The sequence below is a fragment of the Prorops nasuta genome, unplaced genomic scaffold (assembly GCF_024137725.1).
Source record: "Prorops nasuta isolate Cenicafe-Biocafe unplaced genomic scaffold, Cenicafe_Pnas_1.2 PNAS00006, whole genome shotgun sequence".
In the NCBI taxonomy this organism is placed as follows: Eukaryota; Metazoa; Arthropoda; class Insecta; order Hymenoptera; family Bethylidae; genus Prorops; species Prorops nasuta.
In genome coordinates, this window is record NW_027116803.1 from 86,156 (window position 1) to 109,940 (window position 23,785).

The 23,785-nt window shown below is 39.5% G+C and overlaps 5 protein-coding genes across 9 annotated transcripts in view; 3 read left to right on the forward strand and 2 right to left on the reverse strand.

Annotated features, from left to right (window-relative positions):
- The window catches only part of LOC136774082 (uncharacterized), a 47,182-nt gene extending 37,060 nt beyond the window's left edge, over positions 1–10,122 (forward strand). The window contains exons 5-9 of the mRNA XM_066728165.1: positions 5,542–5,744; positions 6,008–6,142; positions 6,799–7,004; positions 7,504–7,728; positions 7,820–10,122. Of these exons, the coding sequence (XP_066584262.1) occupies positions 5,542–5,744; positions 6,008–6,142; positions 6,799–7,004; positions 7,504–7,728; positions 7,820–7,915 (865 nt within the window). The 3' untranslated portion in view covers positions 7,916–10,122. The remainder of the gene's footprint in view (positions 1–5,541; positions 5,745–6,007; positions 6,143–6,798; positions 7,005–7,503; positions 7,729–7,819) is intronic.
- A 484-nt stretch (positions 10,123–10,606) lies between these two features.
- LOC136774698 (carboxypeptidase B-like) lies at positions 10,607–12,826 on the reverse strand. Its single transcript, XM_066729116.1, has 8 exons — positions 12,714–12,826; positions 12,323–12,632; positions 11,907–12,218; positions 11,728–11,818; positions 11,501–11,646; positions 11,348–11,404; positions 11,182–11,266; positions 10,607–10,932 (listed from the first exon to the last, which is right to left on the reverse strand). The coding sequence occupies exons 1-8, from the start codon at positions 12,812–12,814 to the stop codon at positions 10,727–10,729; spliced, it is 1,308 nt and encodes a 435-aa protein (XP_066585213.1). The 5' UTR covers positions 12,815–12,826; the 3' UTR covers positions 10,607–10,726.
- A 3,545-nt stretch (positions 12,827–16,371) lies between these two features.
- On the forward strand, positions 16,372–16,883 carry LOC136774445 (zinc finger MYM-type protein 1-like). Its single transcript, XM_066728747.1, has 2 exons — positions 16,372–16,468; positions 16,543–16,883. The coding sequence occupies exons 1-2, from the start codon at positions 16,372–16,374 to the stop codon at positions 16,881–16,883; spliced, it is 438 nt and encodes a 145-aa protein (XP_066584844.1).
- Positions 16,884–18,046: 1,163 nt separating this feature from the next.
- bora (aurora kinase A activator-like protein bora) lies at positions 18,047–20,072 on the reverse strand. The gene is made up of 7 exons (XM_066728491.1): positions 19,960–20,072; positions 19,685–19,865; positions 19,282–19,607; positions 18,917–19,211; positions 18,752–18,837; positions 18,491–18,682; positions 18,047–18,420 (listed from the first exon to the last, which is right to left on the reverse strand). Exons 3-7 carry the CDS (start codon positions 19,531–19,533, stop codon positions 18,241–18,243), a joined length of 1,005 nt encoding a protein of 334 aa, XP_066584588.1. The 5' UTR covers positions 19,534–19,607; positions 19,685–19,865; positions 19,960–20,072; the 3' UTR covers positions 18,047–18,240.
- Positions 20,073–20,257: 185 nt separating this feature from the next.
- Positions 20,258–23,763, forward strand: LOC136774298 (serine/arginine repetitive matrix protein 5). Of its 5 annotated transcripts, none has more exons than XM_066728486.1 (6): positions 20,258–20,645; positions 21,575–21,631; positions 21,725–22,563; positions 22,666–22,817; positions 22,909–23,288; positions 23,624–23,763. In XM_066728486.1, exons 3-6 carry the CDS (start codon positions 21,730–21,732, stop codon positions 23,662–23,664), a joined length of 1,407 nt encoding a protein of 468 aa, XP_066584583.1. In that variant the 5' UTR covers positions 20,258–20,645; positions 21,575–21,631; positions 21,725–21,729; the 3' UTR covers positions 23,665–23,763. The 5 variants fall into 5 exon arrangements, with proteins under 5 accessions (XP_066584583.1, XP_066584582.1, XP_066584585.1 ...); XM_066728485.1 differs by having other exon boundaries at positions 20,258–20,502; XM_066728488.1 differs by having other exon boundaries at positions 20,267–20,420.
- The last annotated feature ends 22 nt before the right edge of the window (positions 23,764–23,785 follow it).

Consider the following 23,785-nt stretch of genomic DNA (forward strand, 5'->3'; position numbering starts at 1 on the left):
AAGAAGAGGAAGAAGAAGCAGAGAAGTAACTAGCATATTAGCTAAGCAAAACGATGAGAGGTTCCCTGAAGCAGAAGCGGACCGTTTCCACCATTCCTTTGTACAGATCGATCCTGGCCTATTCGTTTATAATAGCGTTCACCAAAGAAGAAGAACCAACTAACATATTAGCTAAGCAGAGCGATGAGAGCTTCCCTCGAGCAGATAATAAGCTTTGCGTGGTTTATTCGTCTCCGGAGCAGCGGCTGCTGACTAATTTGCTGCTGCAAAAGTTGCTCGAGCTTCTCTCTCTCTCTCTCTCTCTCTCTCTCTCTCTCTGTATATATATATATATAGTGTATATAGTACGTAATTAGAGACCGAGCAGAAGACCAGCCATAGGAAACAAGGATTGTCTTGCACTAATCTGCATTGGTTTAACAGCTAGTTTCAGGCTGCTCGTGTTGCCCTTTAATTTGCAGATGCCCCTTTCACGAAAAAGCTTAGCTAGCCTTTTCCTCGTCTCTGCTCGGAGCTTTCATCTTTTCAAGGACGCGAGGATCATCATTCGAGTGTAACTCAATGCTCGTTCTACTTGTTTCGTCGAATGCGATCTTCTACCAACTTTCCTTTTTATCTATTTCTCCCTTTATAACCAAACTCCTTATATATAGTATATATATATATGTGTGTGTATATATATATGTACTACCCCACAAATACACCTGCCTCGTCGTCGAACTTTGACTAAATACATCTTCCTAATTAGCAATCCAATTAAACGTAGCAAAAGCAGAGGGAGTCTTGCTAAAACCGATCGACGTATCTATTAAAATAGTGCAGTGCATTCTAGTTTGGATAATAATTTTATTAAATCATATCCAGCCTCGTGGTGGCTTCTCTCGAAGGCGCGAAAAATGTCAATCGGAACGTAATCTCTGGGGGAAGCAATAGAAATTCTATTCTAATTCGATATATTCGTGAAAGATTGTCACGTTTGAGCCTGCGCGCTATAAATGTTATGTAGCTGTCAGGAATAATTGTAATATGCAGCATGGCATCTATCCTCTTCAAACGGATCACGTCTGCATTAATTCATTGATTTAAATATATATATATATATATATATATGTATATTATATTATAACAAAGCTGGTGGATGGTATTATAAGCGTTCGACTCGTCGCAGCATTGATTGAACGAAACATATACATAATTATAGTGGTGTGCTGGCAGTAGTATATGCAAATGGAAAGACCGACAGGACTCATTAATCGCGCGTCAAGTCAAACACACAGTGAAACAAACGTACGACTTATACCTCCATACAGCTTTATACGTCAGTTCTGCTATTCCTCGACAATCTTGTACCTTTCTTCCTCCTCTTCTTCTATCTCTGCTAATTTTCTCTTTTCACGCTCTCTCGAATAAACGGACTCCTTTACCACTCCGAATTTCACCACCACGTGGTTATGACTTTCCAATATCGACCAGGAGTAACTACTGCTACTGCTGCTGCTACTGCTGCTGCTGCCACTTTCCAGCTTAATTCCATTTCAATATTTATGCCTCGCGACATCTTTCCACGATCGAATGTACCATTTACGCGATGTCATCGCTTTTCTACAAATTATTGTTAGTTTTAATCTCTGGTATATATGTGCATGATATACGCCAATTCGATATTTCACGAGTTATGGAATATATATTTGCATTTTTATTATTTATGCAAAGTTAGAGTGAATCAAAAGGGTCCTTTTTGTTTTAATTATGAAGCTGCCGTCACTTTTCTACAAATTATTATCAGCATTAATCCATACTGTAACATGTGATATACACCGTATACGCCAATTCGATACTTTACACACGATAAAAAATATGTATTTACTTTCGTAATAAAAAGAGTTAGAGATGGACGCGTAATATTTCTTTTGCTTTAATTGTCGCGATTCACAGGAGGTTCGTGACTGGCCTAGGAAATAGAAACGAAATAGCGAGCGGAACGAGAAGGCGAATAAAAATCATAACTTCGAAAGGGGTAGGAAAAAGGGGGTAGTAGGGGAGGTAGGATTAAAACTGGGAAAAATATATGAATGCGTGCGCTGCTCTTTTCTTCGGAACAAGCGCCGCAAACCGTGTGACGCAGCTTTCATAGTCCCCCCCCCTCCTCCCTCTCGCTTTGAACCTACCAGGAACAGCTTTTATCTCGCGGTCCGTACTTTTTTCTGCCCTCTGTGTCATCACGCTTTCTCATTCATTCCTAGCCCCACCTCCCCTCCCCCCTTTCTAGACTTATTAGCCGCTATACTCGCTCGAGGCTCCTCCTTCTACCATTTCTTTAAAGCTCGCGACTGTTTCACCCAAGCTTTTTCCGAATTTCGACCGGAATTCACTTTTTATGTTCCGACAGACGTTTGGTCATGCATAAATAACGTTTTTTCCATTTTTACTGGTTAAGTAAGTGGAATATGTCAATAATTTCTCAGTCCCCTACAGACATTCGCTACACTCGTTAAAACCTCCTTCTATGTCATTTCTGTAAAGCTCGGGGATTATTTTGCTGGAGCTATTTCAAAAATTCTACCAAAATCCACATTAATATTTGGTACACGTTTGACCGTACGAAAATAAAATTATTTTCATTATTACTGATCCAGAAAGTGGAATATCTCAATCATTTCTCAGCCCCCTAGAGATTTATCCGCTACACTCGTTAAAACCTCCGCCTCTGTCATTTCTTTAAATTTCGCGATTATTTCACCCGAGCTTTTTCCAAAATTCTACCAAAATCCACATTAAAATTTTGTGCACGTTTGACCACGTACGAATAAAATTATTTTAATTATTACCGGTCGAGCAAGTAGAATATCTCAATAATTTCTCAGCCCCTTAGACTTCCAACCCACAACACTCGTTAAAAGCTCCAGCTCTACCATTCCTTTAAAGCTCGCGACTCTTTCAGCCGAGCTTTTTCAAAAAATCACCCGGACTCGCCTCGTAAAGATTTTGTACTGGTTTGACCATATAAGTAAGGTTGGTTGAATTGTTACTGGTCGAGCGAGTGGGATTAGCCTTGTTTCCACCTGTAAAAGCTCGCTAACGAATTCGCTTGCAAGCTCTGTCGGAGATCAAAGCTTCATCCATCTTCGGTATAGCCGCGATGTAATTTTGTTAGTAGCCCAGGCCGTTTCCAAACACGAACTTTCAATATGTCACGCTAGGCCGTGCGAAGCCTTTTAGCTCTTTCCACGTGTTTTTTTCAAGCTCGATCCTTTCGAGATAGCGAATCACGCGATAGGGATCAATATTTCCACAACAAAACGAGATGAAGCTTTTCAATCTCTGTGTGCTGTTCCATTTGATAATTTAATATATATATATACATATACATATATATATATATACATATACAGTAAACAAGCAGTGTTTGGCGTCATTGAGCGAACAAGCGTTTCACCCGTGCACTAATACAGCCGCTCTGCGGATGTTGTCAACTTGATTAGGAACGTACGTCCCTCAAGACACGGCTTTACCGGACACGACACGCTCTACCCCCCCCCCCTCCCACCTCAAACTGTACCCTCCAGAACCTCGATACATATACATATATATGTATATGTATATAGACACCAATGATGCTTACCTTAATTAATAACGGAGATTACTCAAAGTGCACTTGCTCACACTTGACGTCATACGTCGAGGTTAATGGTGGAAACTGCATAAATGGCACAAATTCCAAGAGCTGACTATTTAGCATGTTGCAAAAGCGTGACCGATTCAGCCCTCCGAGTACAATGCATGGTGAAATATATCGAGTGAAGAAAGGACGAAAAAGGAAGAAAAAGAAGAAGAATTACCAGCCCCGCAGCCGGGCTCTCGTATATTCGACTGGCAAATATAAACTAGTGAGAGAGAGAGAGAGAGAGAGAGAGAGAGAGAGATATACAAGGGGGTGGAGGGGGGGGGGGAGGGGGTTGTTTAGCGCGCAAGCTCATTGTGGTACTCGTAGGTTGTTGAAAGGAATAAAATATAAATGCAGTTACCACAACATGCTTGGACTCGGCTTAATAATTATCCATGAGCCCGAGAATAAGCATTATTCTTGGTAACACGGCGTATCGCGCACTACCACGGCCTGAAAAACTTGGTCAAAGTGGAGAGAGCTGCCATATTTTCTTTTTATACTTTTTCAAAAGCGCGAAGCACAAATATCAAATGGAAATATTTATTCGCGTGCGCGCGGTGGCACTGGCACTTGCCATTTTTGTCAGCTAATTAAAGAGATTTTTCTGCAAATTTTCCATTATTCTCCGATGCAGGGGAAAAACGGTTTAAACTGGTTTGAGAGTGGGTGTGTGGTGGTAATTTATTTTTCAAGGGGGGGGGGGGATTCGTGATTCGATTGTTGTTTCGGGTGACCTGGTATGTTTGGCACACGGAGCAATTATCAAAGAAGACGAGTCTCTTATGAGGTAAACTGGTCAGTCGATCGCTTTCTAAGGAGAATGGGGGGAGTTGGATACTGTACGTGTGTGTTTGAGAGAGAGAGAGAGAGAGAGAGAGAGGACTGGCCCAATTCGGTTGACTGGCGAGTCGCAAATTTAATCGAGCATGTTTGGACCTTTGATAAAATCGATGCCAAGTCTTCAAAGGGAAGAGGGGATTGGACGAGTAGAGAGTCCGTGTGTGGGTTTAAAAAGATGGGCTTGTGTGTGTTGGATAGGTGTGTGGTGAATTCACAGTGCACTCATATTTATCCGACTATATACCACCTATGTCTGTCCCGTTTTTATCCACCTCCTTGAAATAAAAATCCCCTTGCTCTCTGCTACTCTTTCATCCCCCTTTTTTTTCACTCTGCCATCTCTCTCGCTCCCCCATACCCTTCATCCAACCCTCCTCCTCCCAAATTTGTCTCCTCTTTTTTTTCTCGCATTTCTTTTCCCTTCAACGACGACATTGCTCTACGAGTATCCGAGAATTCGTGCCTTCCTGGCGTTGTTAAAACTTCCTACTACCTTCCTAGCCCCGGGTGCACTCTGTTTCACTTTCGAACTTTCGGATAATAGCCGAACCAGGAGACGAGCCTCGACCAGAGAGACAGAAAGATAGAGACGAACGCCTTTTTCAACACTTTTCTATTTTTTTCTCTCTCAATTATGTCCTGCAAAGAGTTCAATTTTTACCACTCGACCCACGCGATAGAGTACAATTTTAATTTACTTTGATTCTATTCAAATATTTATATATTCGCACAGTTTTTATACTACACAATTTTTGAGTTTGGAGTTACGATAAATACAAGATTTTTCGGATAATAGTCGAATAAGGAATAGACTAGCGTCCTTTTCAACATTTTCCATTTTTTCTTCAATTATATTCTGCAAAGTTCAATTTTTGCCACTCGAGCCACGCGATGAAGCAAAATTCCACTATGCACCGCGATTGAATTAAAATATTAATATATTCGCACAATTTTTACAGCAGAAAAATTCTCAGAGCAGCGAATGAAACTTTCGAGTCTGGAATAATAATAAAAACGAGATTTTTCCGTTGCAGCTATTACGCATCGACGGCATTCCCTCCGCGTCTCGCACCGCCACTGAAAAGGCCACGTTTGATGCCACCGACTCGCTCGCAGCATCCGAAACAGCAGCAGCAGCAACAACAGCAGCAGCAACAACAACAACAACAGCAACAGAAGCAGCAGCCCGCAGCTAACTGCAACGTCGTAGCGGATTTGAAAGAGTTAAAAGTTTACAGTGAGTAATTGTCGAGAATCGTGGAGAGTTAAAAAAGTTTTATGATCAATTAAATTGATTTTTAGTCGCTCGCAATTTAGCTGATTGAAATCAATATTTTTCTAAACCGATGCATCGAGTGTAATTTCAATAAGAAAAACAAATTTGTAAAAAACTCGACCACGGAACAATTACGATCCAGCAAAATACATGATTAAAGAAAGGATATTAATTATAAAAAACAAAATTGACTAACGAAAGGCTCTCTTTTAATTTTGATCCAGGTAATCCTGACATATTGATATGCGGCAACTGTCGAGAGATGTTCACCGATCTTGGCGAATTACTGGAGCATAAACGAAATTATTGCAAGCTTCGGTTCACTTGTAAATGTCATACATTCAACGGAGCAGCGCCAAGTACGTGATGAACGCTTAAATAGAAGGTTTGCGGAGCGATCGGGGACGGATCTGAAAATTGCATTAATCCTCGAAATTTTCGCCACATTAATAATAGCGAAATTGACCGCTGTAGAGCTCGCGGTAACTCGACAGCTCGACTGCTCGACGTACACGGACAGCCCGACAATTTGTCAATTTTTTCAATTAGCAAAGAATTGATTCACCCTCCAACGATAGCTATCGCATTACATTTTTTACCATTCGTATTCTGCATATACAATATACATATATATATACATACATACACTACATTGCGTTTGCTTTTATCATTGAATATTTAATTTCTGCGCTGGGAAATATTATCCGCGATAGTCCGACGCGTTGCAAATGTTTCATTTTACATCGAATGAATAAATTAAAGCTGAGTGGGAGACGAATCTTTTATTTCCCTCTCTCAGTCACACACACACTCATATATATATATATATATATATATATATGCAGAATAGGAATCGTTTCGCGTGTCCGGATAATTAGAAGGGAGAAAAGACGAATGTTTGTTATCGTATTCTATATATATACATACATATAGAATGTGTAAAGAAGGAGAAGAAGAAGAGTATACACAGCGAGAACGTAAATATTGTAGATGCGTGTTTAACGTTTGTGTACAGGAGACTCAACAACGGCGCTGCTCTGCGTTCTCTGCAAAGTATCGTTTCCCACCGCTTGGGAATTAATGGTCCATGCCCAGGCAGCGCATATGATTAACATTTACGAGCTGGGAGCGCGCTCGCAGAGTCCAAGATCAACGCAAAGTCCACCGCAGAGTCCCAGCCAGCATCCCAAAGAATCGTCACCGTCGCCTCAGGACTTCCAGGTTTCCCTATATATATATATATATATACAAACATACATATATATATTCACGTGCGAAACGTTGTAACGTTATCATGACGATTAGCCAATTAATCCTCGCAGTTTAATCAACGCGCTAGCACATATAAACTATGGCGAATAGCGATATTATTAATAAAACCTTTATATATATATATATATATATATGCATATATAGTACACTAACGATTTAACTGTTATCGCCCATAAATAATTAATTCGTTGGCCAACGGCATGCAGCCGTATCGCGCACGGCTATACCATCGCGTTCCAGCCATTATTATCCAATAATTATAAATACTGCAATTGTGTTGAATTTGTGTGCAATGCGTGGTTTATAAATTTGCCAACGGCGGTTTTTCTTTGCAAATTGATCGGAACGCTGAATTATCGAAATATATATATGTATGTGTGTGTACGTGAAGGCATTGCGGGGTGGTTAGCAGTAAATCAAGTTTCGTAAACTGGCCGTCTTATGTCAGGAGATCAAAGCGTCAGATTGCGAGGAACGCGTGGAGGAGGAGGAGCTCGACGGTCACGAGCTGATCCCGTCCCCGGACAGTGGCAAGTCAACCGACAACGAGGCAGCTCTTTCACCGATAAAAATACGCTCGGATGTCGTCAATGGACTGGATCACGAGGACTGCGACGAGCTTATTCACGTTGAGAATACAACACAGGCTTGCATCATGCACGCCCTTAGTATCGTGAGTCTTTGTTTTTTTTTTTTTTTTTTTTTTTTTGGTAATGAGAAGAGGGAATTGTGTGGAAAAATTGAATAATTTTTTATTGTTATAGGAATCATCGCTGGATCTCAACTCGGATGCCAATTCGAGGGGTAGCCCTGGCACGATCGTGGCGTTGACCAATGGCTCCCTGTCGGCGAAGGAGTAAGTCAAAAGGCTGCTCCTATAAAAAGGCTGTCACATCCCGCCACAGGGAATCCACTCCGAGCGCCATCAACGAGACATATCGATCTCCTTTAAGGATAAACCCGTCTGTACATAGCTTAAATGTCTGCAAACAAAAAAAAGATGAAACCAGAGTCAACAGCATAAAAGGAAAAAATGATAAAAAAAAATAAAATGAATTACTAGGAGCGCGCACGCGCGCACGTACACGTCTACACACACACACACACACGTACAAGATCATTCGTATACACCGATAGGATACTAGACAGGAAACTATTTTTGGCAAATCGATTTCAGACGCGAGATGACGAATTCTTTCGAACGATTTTTATTATACCCGCTATATACGCCGGTTATTAGGGTACTTTCGTAATTACAGATCGATCAACGTTCTCATTTGCATCATAGGTACATTTCAGACCGTCCTTATGAATAATGATAGTGATACAAGAGACGAATCCTGTTTAACGCTTCAGATATATGCAGTTTGCGACATGGATGAAAATTGATTTGCCAAAAAAATGTGACCAACATTTTTTCGTGGAGCCATTTATCGATTAAGGTATTTTAAACAAAATCTTATATTATAGCCAAGATCTTTGCAGGAGGCGGTGGTACGATCAGAGAACTCGAAACGCGATTCCCTTCCCAAAGCTCCTTCTCGTATTTAATGTAAAATCGCAGAGGAGGGTGTGGGAAGTTTGTTGAACGAGTGCACGTGTAAGGGGGGGGGGGAGGGGAGGGAGGTGACTGAACTACACATGTGTAAAGAATAAATTAATTTGTTTTTCCTTTGAGTGATAAAATGGGAAGAGACAATTGATGAGAGAAGAGAATAGTGAAAAAGGTGAGTAACAACACGCTGAAACACAATGCGAAACAAAGGTAACGAGGAAACAATTTATTCATTCGTATATTTCATCAACACTAATCAGACCTGTATGCTACGTATATCAAACGTGTATTTTTGATGCCCTATATTAAATCTGCTTTTCGTCATTAAATATTATTGCACGCTATTAATTTAGAAAATATTTTATCATACGAGGTACACTTCTTAATCTAATGTCGAGATCAAAGCTATTTTGTTGAGAGATGCACCATTATGTGGTACTGAATTTTAAAGTATAGAATTGTAATACATTATTACGAGCTGTAAGAGCTTTGGCCACGGGGTCAACAGTGTTCAACTATTCGAATCACAACAATTTATAGCATACGCGCTGATTTCCTTCATTTCGATAAACTCATCTACCGATTTATTGTAGATCAGTATTGCGAAAAGTGGCAAAAAAAAATCAATGAGATTTACACTCGCATATATTGCGCTCTTGTTGCTGAATAAATTTTAAAGTAGCGTTGGCAAATATTTTTTCCTCCATTCGTCTTTGCTTTATTTCCCCCTTTTTTCCTTCTTTCGTTATCTTCGGCACTTGGATTTATATATAGTATGTATAATATTATACTATATGTATATTATGTATTACATGACTAATGTTTAAAGAATTGCTTCCACGATTGTCACGTTCGGTAATAACTCTTCCACGTTATTGATTAATGAGAAAAGAAATTCTACATATTTTACATAGATATTATTGTGAACTATGATGATAAAGTCTCGTTATACATATCGGACTAATCATGTTTAGTGTGATCTCTAGTTTCAATCACCGCTACGAAACATATCCAGCAGAGACGAACAAGCGCTGATACGGAGAAGAGAGTTATGAAGCGTTATGTTAATTCATATACACAAACAAACACATACATATATTATATAAAACGCATACATTTTCTCTCTAACAATCAGTGAAACATATTATCGATCCACGTTGATGCATTATTGAGTGGTGATTAGGAGTAGCGCAGCGGAGGTTAAGTTATTTGTTCATGTCCCAAAGTAAGAAAGAAAGGAATGAAATAATAAACATAAAAAAAGTAAAAAAAAAAGGAAAAACAGTTGTTTTACCGAGCATTATTATTCGAATAAAACATGTACCACGTCTTTTAAAAACTCTTTGTTCATTTCTGTGAATCCCCCATGTCGTTCGTTTATTTCTTGGTTAGGGAATTCGAAGGAATGCGATTGGTACGCCTGTGTGCATCGGCGATTTCAAGATGGTGCGAGCGCGAGAGCGCTATCTAGAGAATTTTTGCACCGGTGACATTTTTTCCAAAGCTCACGTAAAATTGGTGAGGCTAATGGCTACTTGGGCAAATTCCCTCCGTGCTTACGTGACTGGGAGTGGAAAAGCGGTGGAGAGAGTGTGGTGCAAAGAAGGAATGAAGTCGAGTGTCGAATTCTCGTTTCGAGGAGGAATCTTGGCGGAAGGATCGGCTAGTTTTTTTCTAGGCTTTTTCAGATCTCGCTTTAATTGGGAAACAACAGGCTCGTTAGGGTCTCGTTTGCCAAGTAAAATCCGCGTAACAAGCAGTCTCTCCAGATGAAGGGAGAACTTTTACCGCGGACGTCCAACTACGAACAACAACATCAGCGACTACATCTACCTCGCCTCTACAATTTAAGGCTCATTCACGCCACACTGCCACACTCTACGGACTCTACTGTGTAACTCGGTTCTACCAATATAAACAATGGAAAACGGTGTAGCGTGAAACAGCCTTCAGCCAGGTGAGTATACAAGTCACTTTGGGAAATCCCATTTTTTCCTCTTATTCCTATTAGTTATTTTTATTAAAAACAAACAAACAACGGCTATCGCATTAAATATTTACAAAATATTTCACATATATACACGTAAAAATCGTTGATCGGTTCTGTTTGATCACCTCAGTGCCAAATGTAGGACCCGTACTTCACCTCGACGTGATGGTGAAAAACCTTGAGACCCTGGAATGTTTCATATCCAACGCGTTTGATTTGAGACGGTGGCATATCGAATCCAACGCTTCCGCCGCCTGGTAATTCAATCGTGTACGCCAGATCAACCCCGCCTCTACCCATCGCCCAGTCGTCGCTACCGCCAGCCGCTGGATCTAAAACAAGATTTTCAAACAGAACGATCAATAAGTGGAGCCCTCTCATTTTTCCATGAAGCAACGCCGGCCCGATGTTTACTCAGCCGATTGCCTTCCAAAGATACAGCGAATAAAGATTACCTCATCCCTCCCCCCTCTCCCACACACCTTCACTCAGTAACAAAGCGACACAACTAATTGTATAATGAGTCACGCGAAATGCGGTAATTCGGCGAACAATCATTATTTCAATTATGATTTACTTACATAACGCATTGGCGGAAGTTCCGTAGACGTATTTCGTGCCATAAACCGAGTAGATTGCTTTCGAGACGGAACTGGCCAAAGCGCGCTGAAAATCATCATTGCGTCACGTCATTATAGTGTATTATACATTCGCTTCTCGTTAATTTTGCAAGAGATTTTCACTCACCAGTGTTTTCTCATTTTCCGGTACCTCGTGTGTAAATCCCCAGGGATAGAGAATGTACTGCAAGGTAGAGGAGCAAGAAAAAGATAAATTAGTAAAATAGGAAATAGTTATTTATAGATCGAACAAAGGCAACGTTTAATAATTTATGCCTACCTGACCGTAAGAGTGGAAAGAGAGATAAAGCTTGGCAGTTCCATCGAGCAGCAAAATAAAGTCTTTGAGCGCTCTCGCTTCTGGTTCTGAGAATGCTCTTGGCCCGGCGTAAGTTTGAGCACATGGGTAGCTGGATGCGCCGACCGCTGTGGTAAGATCAATCAGTGAGGTTAGAGGAATTTATTTTCATGTTATTGTCGATCGCAAATAATCCTCCACTAACTTACCCATCCACGCCAAGTCAAAGTTCCTATTGGCATCGGTTCCTGGACATTTTGGATAGTTGGAGGGGGAACGAGTCTTTCTCCAGAGTCGGTTCTAAACATTCGAAAATACTGGCTTAGTTTACGCGCTCTTCTGAGAACGAGCGTTCCGAGTACGCGCGCGTTATGCACACAAAGCTAACCTCGGACGAACTGTGAGTGAATTGGTAGCCATCGGGATTCAAGACTGGTATGATGTACCAATCGACCTTTTCGTACATGTAGTAGTTGGTCTGGTTGGTTAGTAATTGATCGATGAAGTAGAGAACAGCGGCAGGTGCTATCCATTCCCGCGCATGAATTCCAGCATCGATCACGATCGCTGGTTTCACGCCGCCCTCTCCTTTTCCTATCTTCACGGCGTAAATCGGACGACGCTCATAAGAGTAGCCAATTATCCCCATTCGAGCTACGTTCGACCGATACCTCACGAGCTCCCGCACTTGCTCGATTATCTGAATAACGATCGATAAATAAGGTTATAAACTGCAGGTAAAAAAACTTGTATGTTTACATTCGATTTTATGCATGCTTGATTTAATCGTTTGTCGAGACTCACACCATCGTAATCCGAGTAACGATCGTGGCTGGGCCTCTGAGCGAAGTAGGAGAAACGACTGGATAGCTGCGCCTTTATTCGAGCGTTGGTTTCCTCCTTGAACTTCTTCTCAAGGTTGTCAGCGTTAACTCGATACGTAATGTTCCTCTGCTCGAGTTGCTTCTTGAAATCCGTCGCATTCGCAGCGTCGACGAAAACGTCTACGAAATTTCTGTGTGCGTGGGCCAAGTCATAACCGACCAGTCCATCGAATCCAATGAGAAACTTTACCTTCTCCTCGCTATTCGTAAACGCCGAGATGGATTGTGCTCTGTAAACAAACGAACGTGTGAAGCATATCGGTGTAAGTACATAAGTACAGTAGACTAGCGAATAACATACAATCACTTACCCGTGCAAGCTTGTAATTTCCGCGTTTGAAACACGATAGAAAATGAACAGTTGTAGCAGCAGAGTCGCTAGTATCGACACGCGAGAGTGAAGCGAACGCATCTTGCCGGCACTTCGTCAGTCTTTGAGCAACAATCGCGGAGGACCATACTTTTTATATTTACCCATATCTCTATCACGTGACACCTTAATTATCGGAATGATGATTATATTACCTCTGATGTCTCGAGTATCGCCAATCGAACCTTTATCTATTTACATTATTCCATGTATTATCAATCTCTTCGCTGCCATTAATATTCAACCTCTTGCAGAATGCACACGTGCATTATCTCATTCGGGAATTCGATAGTACCATAATAAGCCCATAGAGCGCGCACAGTGTCAGAAACCTTACGAAAACCTTCTTGCAGGATTCGAGCTAACGCGCTAAATGTTTTAACCTCCTTTCTGTCACTGTGTGCTAGATGGAGTGTGCATCGAGATGACAATTAACGTACATTGAGCGCATTGAGCTAGCTAGAGGTTGGACCTGATCATCTGATGGAGTTAAACAATAAAACTATATATAGCGCGTGCGGTATACACAAGAAATACAAATAATACAATAGGTGTAGCCGCCGGACTTATCTGATACGTGCACTGATTTCGAAAGCGGAATGAAAACGATACGAAGAACTTTTATCGATAGAATATGTTTGGCGATTAAACGATATTCTCGCTTGGATAGAAGAGGCTTTCAAATTCTTCAAGTTTTTGATCGTGTATTAAGGTAATTTTTTCTGTCGCATAATTTCTTGGCTGTGTTAGCAAGCAGGGACGAAAAAGAAGAGTGAAGCGAGAAAGAAGAGAGAAAAATAATACAATAGCCGTATGGCTGTTGATGATGCTGGTAGTGAGGGTGCGTGTCTTTTGCGGAGATTGCTGCTGGTTTGGTATGCAGTCAGCATCCCTGGCGGTACAATTGCAGAGTTTTGCAGGCCATGCGTGGCCGGCCGCGTATGCCTGCAAATATCCAGCGGCGCGTGCATGGCATTATAATAAAGCGTCTGTGTAAGTGCATTACATTACTCCGCGCGCTCTATTATGTTACACAGCAATTCTAATTGGACGTTGGTCCACCCTCTCCCCCCTCTCCCCCTCCTCCAGCAATGTGCCCTACGACACTGTCGCTTACCTGAATCTTTCCAATTTTTCCCCCAACCACTTTCGCATTTTTAATACTAATTGTTATTATTATTATCTTGCAGCAAATCGAAGCGGCAACCTTGAAGGGCTCGGAAGTGTCAAAAACATAAGCACCCTGCGTTGCCGAAACAAAATTTGGACAGCAAACAAGCGGATGGGGCGTTTCTCGATTCCCTCAATTCATATCATTCGTCAGTTTAAATTGTTATCTGGATAATTCAATGTTACTCGTGTTTAGCACCTGGGACATTTTCCGCTCGGGCGAGTAAATAACGACCAATTGAATGATTAGTCAAGTGCGAAAAAGGCATACGTCGACCCTCATTTTCATTAATTGGAAAAGGATGATCCGACAATTACATGTAAAAAGGTATAGCACGTCATTGGTGCCAAAACAAAGAAACGATAGATCATAGCAATATTTACAACCGCCAATAAGTTGACTGTTATACTCAAATATAGTAATTCATTCATTAAAAGTCTGAGAAATGGCAAGTGTTTGACACATGGCGATTGAATTATGGAATGTAGCTTTGTATAATTAACGAAATAAAAATGTATGTGCGCCTGAATGATAAAATTTCATGGAAATTTCATACAAAACATTCGCCGCGAACAAACCACTTTGTAATTAACGCACACTTTTATACAAGGCGAGGCACTTAAACGCCCCAGAGCATAAAGACATAGGCGTAAGAAAATGTTTATCTCGGTAACTATAAGAGACGTTAATTTTTTGCACAGGATCTTTTTTGAAACACTTTTCTATTTGCATCCAAACTGGTCGCATGCAAAAAATTGATATCTCTTGCAATTACGAGAATAAATGAATTTTTAAACTCTAGCTCTGTAGAACGTCTTAAATGCACACCCTGTATATGCTAAAGATTCTTTCTTTAACCGCTTCGATTCTGTTTCATGACGTTCTACAATTTTCACGATTTTAAGCGTTACCAATGTGTTGCGTATGCTTGTGCAAATTATTGATTCTTAAAAGTGAAACAATAGTAGCATCGATATAGAAATATAACACTATTAATATACCGATAATAAATTAGTTATTTTATTAATGAGTAAACGTTCGCTTGGAGTAAAAATAGGACGAAGAATACAAATACGTGGAGTTTTGTTGTAAAATAGCTAAATAAAAAATTTCAGACGAGGTAAAATGATTCTAATAAAAAATCTTATTTATCATATTTAACTCCTGGTCCCTCGATTGTATGTAAATGGTTATAATTCTAGATTTCTCGCTCCCATTAGTCACTGGGTTTATCCCACCGGTGACTAGGCGATAAGGTGGAATTTTTTTATAGTGTAATTTATCATTAAGTATATGTATATATATATATATATATATTTTAGTGGTTTTATACACACACACAGAATCCTGGTCTTATACACATCTCGCCTATTTAGAATTTTCGACAATAATTAAGCACCTATGTTATATATGTGTATATAAGACACAAGCGTGGCTAATCGACAACTCCTTTCGTCCTTACAGTTGCGTAAGATGTAAAAAAACCTCCGTTTTTATATGTACAACAATCCTGTGCCAAGGTTTCCTTATCATTGCCAAATAAGCATAGCTTATCAAATTTTCTAAGTCTAATTAAGTCAGTCACAGTTTGATATAATGTAATCGAATAACTCTTAATAACGAGTCTAGCCAGAAGAACATCAGATAAATATAATTGAGAATTCCCCAGTGCTATCGTATATGCGCGTGATTTCCGTGAGCGATATCTCCAAAATCCACCATTATTCAGGATAAAGTTCGTTCCTTCTCTTCTGGTGAAATGCTGTTCTTAGTAGAAACACAAAAAGTGATAACAGAAAATTTGGGCTTATATTGTAATTAATTTGGTTGAACCGAGTAGCAATAATTTATCTGTAACAAAGCAATTTCAATAGCATCAAGGCTGTATTATCACAATATACTCGATCATCTTCACATAATTTAAATCAAATAATACTTTTGATAAGCCTAATCGGCTAACGCCATAAATCCACCTTAATCTTGTTTAATATTGAATGAAGTAGCCAATCCAAAAATAACATATTTGACTACATATTGATACAATTCTTATCAAAGGATTCTAGTGTACTATAATAGTCTCATATGAGACAAGGAATATAAGGATATAAAACTATACATGAAAATGTTCAATGACAGTTCTGAAGGGCTCAGAAGAGACCGAGGCTAATATAGCTTTGACGCCAGATCTCACACATTATAGAGATTTGTATGATATTGGGAAATGGCCCGAGCACATAGATGCAAACTTGAGATTGCTACTTGCGCAGCAAGGTATGGATGCTTCGCAGCATCTAAATACTGATTTCGCCAAAGAGTCGGTATTATCACATTCGGATACGGACTCTACCGAGCCGAAACAGCTGACGAGACGACTTACTCGAGGATGTTTTTACCGCACATTGACAAATGGCGAAAAAGTGCTACTTGGATGACTTATTCTTCTTCGAAAACGTCATTATCTTGTTTCTGTTACCGTTCATTTAATGGAAGTAACAAGAGCACGCATACAAATGAGTCAAAATTTAGTTTGTCTAGTGGATTTAATAATTGACAAAAGCTTAATTCAAAAGTAGCAAGTCATGAATCAAATGCATTGCAGTCTTGAGAGATAAAATTCGACAACAAATTATATGTCAAGTACAGAAGGCTAAATATTATTCCATTATATTTAATAGCACTCCAGATATTTATCACAAAGATCAAACAAGTCAAGTATTACAATACGTAAAGATTGAAAATCAAGAGGTAGATGTTGTGGAATCGTTCATAGATTTTATTGAGACAAAGAATAAAACTTCTGAAGACATTTCTGACATGATTTTAAATAAGCTCAAAGCTGATAACCTTGATATAATGAATTGTCGTGGTCAAGCATATGACAGTGCAGCTGTTATGGCTGGAAAACATAAATATATATACAGGTGTGCAGCAAAGGATTAGAACCAGAAATCCTTATGTCGAATTTATGCCTGGTTCAAAACACTCGTTCAACCTGATTTGTTTACATGCTGCTTTAGTAGAGACGAATTCTACAACTTTCTTTGGTATGTTAGAACGTGGTTTTGCATTCTTCTCCACATCTACTCACCATTGGGAAGTTTTAATTGCTGCAACAGGCAAAGCTTTGAAAAGAATTCAAGATATACGGTGGAGTGCACGAGCTGATGCTGTAAATATGACGTGAAACCATTATAAAGATATTTTGACAGTTTTAGAAAAATTAACAGAAGCAGACGAAAGCTTAAACATACGGGCGGACGCAGGAACTTTGCTATATAGACGCATTCCAATCATTTTATCTTCTATTCTTTTTAAGCTTTTGTGGAAACCTATGTTACATGAAATAAATGATGCTCAAAAATATTTGCAAACTTAAGGACTTAATGTTTATTACTGTGCTACAAAAATAAGTGCATTGCAGACACTGTTCGCAGAAAGACGAGAGGATATGGTAGTTGTCGCTTTAAATTATGCCAAAAACTTGTCTGAAGAACTTGGTATTTTAATGGAACCTCGCAGAAAATTTAAGCAGAAAAAAATATTTAGCGATAGAAGTGAAAGTTCTGTTTTGTCTTATGTAGATAAAGTAAGAAGATAATTGTTTTCTTTCCTAGATAAAGTAAGTGTAGAAATTCATGAGAGATTTATGCAGCTTCAGAATTTGGCAAACAAATTTGGCTTTCTTATGCCAGCTGAGCTACTGAATGTTGATGAACTGGACTGGAATTTAGAACACACATCTCAAGATATTGATAAAGAAGAGTTCTAGCTAGAAATCGTAAGGCTTAGGAATTTTTTTAGTTGTTGCAAGAAAAATGAAATTGAGCCTACTTCAACTATTAAAGTTCATTTTACAGTTTAGGCTGAAAGTTAGTTTGCCTAAAATAATAATATTACTCAAAATATTCCTCACGATTGCTGTAAGCAATGCCGCTTGTGAGAGAAGTTTCTGTAAACTAAAGTTGATAAAAAATTATTTAAGATCTATTATGAGCACACTAAGATTGACTAATCTGGCTATCTTGGATATCGAACAAGAAATAACTGATACAATAGATGTTGATAGTGCTATTAAAAAATTCGTTATGATTGAGACGAGGAAAATTAAGTTTTAATTTTAAAATTATATTTTGATTTTGTATTCAATATTTTTTGTTATTAATAGTTTATATGAAAACTTATTCATAAATAATTTAAATTGTTATAACTATTATATTATTCAGTAATTATTGCTTTTCAATTAATGATATTATTACAATAATATTTTTATTTTTATTTTTAAATTATAATAATCCTTTTAAGTATGTATGTGTGTAAACGGTCCGTAGTGTGGAGGGGGCGATAAGGATACGCCCCGGGTGGGAGAAACATACGCTACGCCACTGTCACTAGTTTCAGCTATACTTTTTATAGGAGATATATCCTCACCATACATCATAGGTATTCCATGATTACTGTTTAAATTGGATGTTGAGGTCTGTAATTTAATGAATATTATTTTATGTGAAAATTACTACTCAGCTATAATTATAGGCAAAAATTTCTACCCTCAATGGAGTTCCAAAATTTAACATTCCACTCAGTGGTGGGCTACATGACATCAATAATACTCCATTTTTAATAGGTGATGCAGTTATACTGCTATCGTCACTCTCTAGACATTCATCATGATTAAAAAATAACTTTCTTCTTAAGGAACTGTTACTTAAATTTGCTTCCTCAGTTTCCTCATTTTGTTCCTGTTATAAAAAACTTTAAATGTATAAATATTCAAAAGACATTTTGAATTTTTGTTCCTCTTACGTTACCTGAGTAAACGTTAAATATGGCCTCAAACATGCTTCAACATGTTCAGGCAACTCAGGTGGAAGGGTTAATAGCGTCTGAGACCAAGCTGAAAAAATAAGTCAAGATCTTTTAATTATATCTTATAATTCTTTATATGAAAAAGAAAAGATTAAAGAAAATTATACCATCTTTTTTTAATTTTACAGCCTCCTTGTGTATATTTTCTTTCTCAGAATCACTAGTAGGAGTATATAACACCATTTTGACCTTGCTATCCATTCTTTTCAGTTCCCATGGACTAGGTATTATTTCATTCTCATTAAAAAATTTAGTAATGGCAGCCTGAGTTTCAACTTCTAATTCAGGATCAGTCTGGTGGGTTTGTTCCATACAAATATCATCAAATTTAACTGGTTTCATATTAGCCAGCTCGTCTATACTCCATGAAAATACAGGAGAGTCTATTGGTGTGTTAGATGACTAAAAGAAAAATTGATAGTTTTACATTAAATGAATACTAAATAATAAATTTTATAACAAATACACTAACCTTACGAAATACAGTAGGACTAATAACAGATACGTGTAACTTATTTCTAAGATCATTCTCGAAAGGATTTCTTGCTATAAACTTTGTTAAGCCAGATGGTGATCTGTGCTTAGACAAAATACTAAAACTGTTCTGATAAATATGAGATCCTAATTTCACGGAACTTTGTTTCACAGGAGTTTTAAATGGTCTTGGGCTTTCAACGCCTTCATATCTTATTCGATTTTTGTTTGGTGTAAATAGAGTTGCCATCTGTCCTCTTTTCCCCGGATACTAACCTCTTTTATTAACGTTACAGGAACGTCCGGGGGGATCTTTAAATTTATCTGGAATTTTCAAATTGTTCGAAAAAGTTATTTTTTTCTAATTCATTATTACCCGTAAAAGACTGATCAATAAATACTATTGGAAATCGGAGATGTGTCGCGGTGAGCGGTCCGGGACTGGCTTCTGGCTTGACTCTCGAGTCCGAGTCTCGGGTAGGCAGCGACTTAACAAACGTCTAATTTTCTCATCTCAAAAATCAAATGACGATAAACCAACTAAATTGAAAAAGAAACTGGAACTGCTGGAATAGCTAAGGGCTGAGGGAAGACATAAATCTTGGTCACGAAATCTTCCCAAACATTCCAGCGTTTACAAATTACAGTCATGGGATTTAACCGCTTATAGTCTAACCTGATCTGAAACTTGTTGGTTGCGAATGTTGCGATTGGTCGTCGTCAGTCAGCGTCAGTGAGCGTCAGACGCGTCAGTGGACTGGAGCAAAGAGAAAGAGAGGAGCTATTGCTCTCTCCTTTTCTTCCGCGCGCTCCACTACTCCCCCGCTATTCCATTATTACCATCAGCTGTAAATACCTTTTACCTTATTATGGTTTAGCAGATTCATTATTCCAGCTATTTCCAGCAGGGTCGTCGTAGTCGAATCGCTAAATATGGTGGTTGAGTTTCAAATCTTTCTAACGGCTAACTCGTGTCGTTTCTCAACGGGGCCAACGGGGGTATTCTGTTGTGGTTTGGCTTGGTTTCTGTCTGTGTTGAAAAGGATAAAATTGGTAACAGGAGCCAAGACGGAAGTGAATTGGCGGAATTTAGTGGGAGGAGAAAATGCGAGCTCTTGCGTCTGAGCGTTGAGAAAAGTGAGTGTCGTTACGAAGAAAAAGTCATCAAAATCCGGGAAGAGTTCGGCTGATAGATATATCACGGGTAACTCGAAGCCAGGTGGGTGAATTGGTTTCGGATCTGAAGGTGTTATTGAAAAAAGTCGAGAATCAAAGCTGAGTTGCCGAAAATCGAGCTGAGCATGCAAGAACAAAACGAAGAGCTCGATTAAACGCGCTTGGATGAATTTGGATATTGCCGGAGTGAGAGAAACCATCTTAAAGAATATAAATATATGTATATAGTATATAGTCGAAAGTGCGAAGGTGTGTAGCAGGGAGGAAAAAATGGAGATTGCAGGCGGCTGGATGACGCTTGTTAGATCGCTCGCTCGTTCACTCGGGGAGCTTGAGAGATTTTCGAGAGCAAGATCATCGATACTTACTCGAGGCCAATCCGGGTCCCCGGGTAAGATTAGAGAAAACATGGCGTCAAGAATGCGTGCTTTATGCTCACGGGCGCGCGCGAATGAGCATTTCCGCGGCCTTGACGCTCCTCGAGCCGTTCAAATCGGTTCGTGCCTAATGGCGGCTTGGAGGATCGCTAATGCTAAACAGCTACCACGCGCAAGTCGCTCACGGAAACGATCACGACGATGTCGCCGTGTTTCCTATCGTCGTATTCGTCGCCGTTATGTCGGTGAACGTTATAAATGAATTTAACTATCAGTTGTCGGCGAGAACTGTCCGCGATTTGCTCCACCGGTAGAGCAGCGACGAGCTTTGCCGTTTTTCGAATTCGGCTGACGGCCGCCGGAATAGCCGAGGCCAACGGTAAAGGCTAACGGGTAACGGCTCGCGAATTTGAAAAAATCTTCGCTAGCACGAAGATCGCGAGATGCACGTCACTACGTTGATGTGCACCGCAATTCTGGATATGCAGAACAATCTCGACGGTAAGGCATCGCAGCGAGTGATGCTAGATATGGATCTCGCGAATTCAGATTAAGGACATACAATTTTAACTTTCTTCCCATAATTGTATATCTTCAAGTTCTTTAGCTTTTGTTATTAAGCGACCAGAAGGAAGAGTGAAGTGACTCCTCCGGTGGTCCTGCAATGATTAGACTTGTTTATCCCCATATGGCTGTTCTATCATGTCTTGAGAATTAATGTGTTCACTGCTCTCACAGGAGTTGGATTCGCCAAGTAATTGCTGCCAGGATTATTATCACTGATCACAACCTGTGGTAAGATACAACTTTTTGCTAGTCCGAAGATAGTAATAAAAAAACTGGTCATATGGAATGAAACTAATATTGTCATAACCATTCTTTTTCAAGCAAAGATGTCCAGAGACTACGAAGGAAGAAGAAGAGGTGGCAATGGCAGTGGAAGTAGCTCCAGCAAAATGCGAATGGACACCAATGTTTCCCTGCCAAGACTACATGGTGAAAACTCTAGAAAATGTAGAGAGCTGGATAATGTTATGAGGAAAGCACGCGAATCAAAATCTAGCTATTGGAATAAGAAGCTGTTGGAAGTAGAAGAGAGAGACCCTAACAGGTGGCGTCATAGCGGATATAAAGAGCTTTATGTGGGTGATGCAGGTGGTGGTGAAACTAGTAGAGCACATCCTCGAAGCCCACGAAGTCCAAGACCGCGTAGTCCACACAGTCCACGACCACGGAGCCCACGATCCAGGAGTCCTAGAACTCCGAGGGATCGATCTCATAATAGAGGAAGATCTGCACGAAGTCCTAGTTCTGGTAGTACATGTTCTGACAGATCTTGCTCCGTATGCTCACCAAGAGAACATCGTAGGGTTGCTCCGCCATCAAGATCAAGGTCAAGATCGAGATCAAGGTCAAGATCGAGGTCTAGGTCGCGATCAAGAACCAGATCCAAATCAAGGACCAAATCGAGATCCGTATCATCGGCTAGAAATCGCTCTTATGCGAAAGACGTGATACCATCGAGTTCTCGGGTCGCACCAGCGCGTTCCAGGCCCAGATCTCCGCCCTTACCCCGTCCACGGACTCCATCTCCCGCGCCTCAACCTCCATCTCGACATCAAAAGGATTACAAAGCCGTTAAAGAAAAAGGAGTAAAAGTCAAACGGAAGGAAAAGCATCAGACGAGAGTACCCGAAGATCCTCGAGTCCCAGAACCGATTCCTTTGGTATAATTTGCAAAAGAAAATTTTTATATCACTCAATGAATAGTTGTTTCTTAATTTTATTCGATAACTAGCATTGATTTTGTTTTTATTTTATGTTTCTAGATGCGGAAGCCAGTGAAGATTGAGAAAACTCACACAACTCGTGGTTCAACCTCGATGCTAAGACCTCAGCCAGAATCTTCTCCTAGTGATGATAGCGATAGCTCATCTAATACTTCACACGTAGGGCCACCAAAAATGACATTATCAGAACGGTATGTTTTGGAAAATTAATTCCACACGATCTCTGGAAGTTATGTCTAAAAGATTATTCAATTTTCATTAACTTTTGAATTGTTATTTTAGATTTGGTAAAATGGCCCAATGGAGTGTTGATCGAAGAGACATGGAAAACATGCGTATCACAAAAGACGGCGAGAATGTTATGAAAGTCGTCATTGAGGGTCAAGAAAGGATTGCGCGATTAGGATATGATTCCCCACCACCTGGCCATTATCCCGAATCTTTATTAACTCAAGGACCAAGGGGATTGGAATGTTGGGACGACGTGCGCGTTCGATACGATTATTATAAAGCACGAGGCTACCTACGTGATCTGACTCTTGATGACTACGTAAAATGGGAAGAGTGGTGGTACAAATATCAAGAGTGGCTTGAAGCTGAGCGCTTTTACGAACAATGGGCTTCCACAAATCGTTCTTCCGGCGGAAGTCGCAAACGACGAGGTAGACGAAACAACTCCAATCATTAGACCTCTTTATAATAAATCAACCGTAGCTTACTATTCACAGATGCGATTAAAAAATCCTCTAATAACTGTTGTGTTTAGAACGTACATAATATTCAGGAAATATGTACACGCCGTATAGGACATAGATATAGATATAATAAACATATATATACATACATAAATAATAAAAGTATGGTTGTGCTGTGAGTTATTTTTTTTTTATTTTTTTTTTTTTTTTAGAATAAATTTGACTCTTATTGTATGAAAATCCCAAGTTTTCCTTCTTTAATATTTATATACTTTTTAATGCCATAATGATTTTCTTTTTAGTTTTATTGCCAATTTTGTGTTCTGCAAAGAGGTTTTACTAAACTGGCTGTTTTCACTTAGACGACAAGAGTTAAAAAAAGTAAATGGTTTCTAATTGCAATTGAAATACATTGGATCAACATAACTCACCATATTGCAATTGTAGCATCGTTATTGTATTAC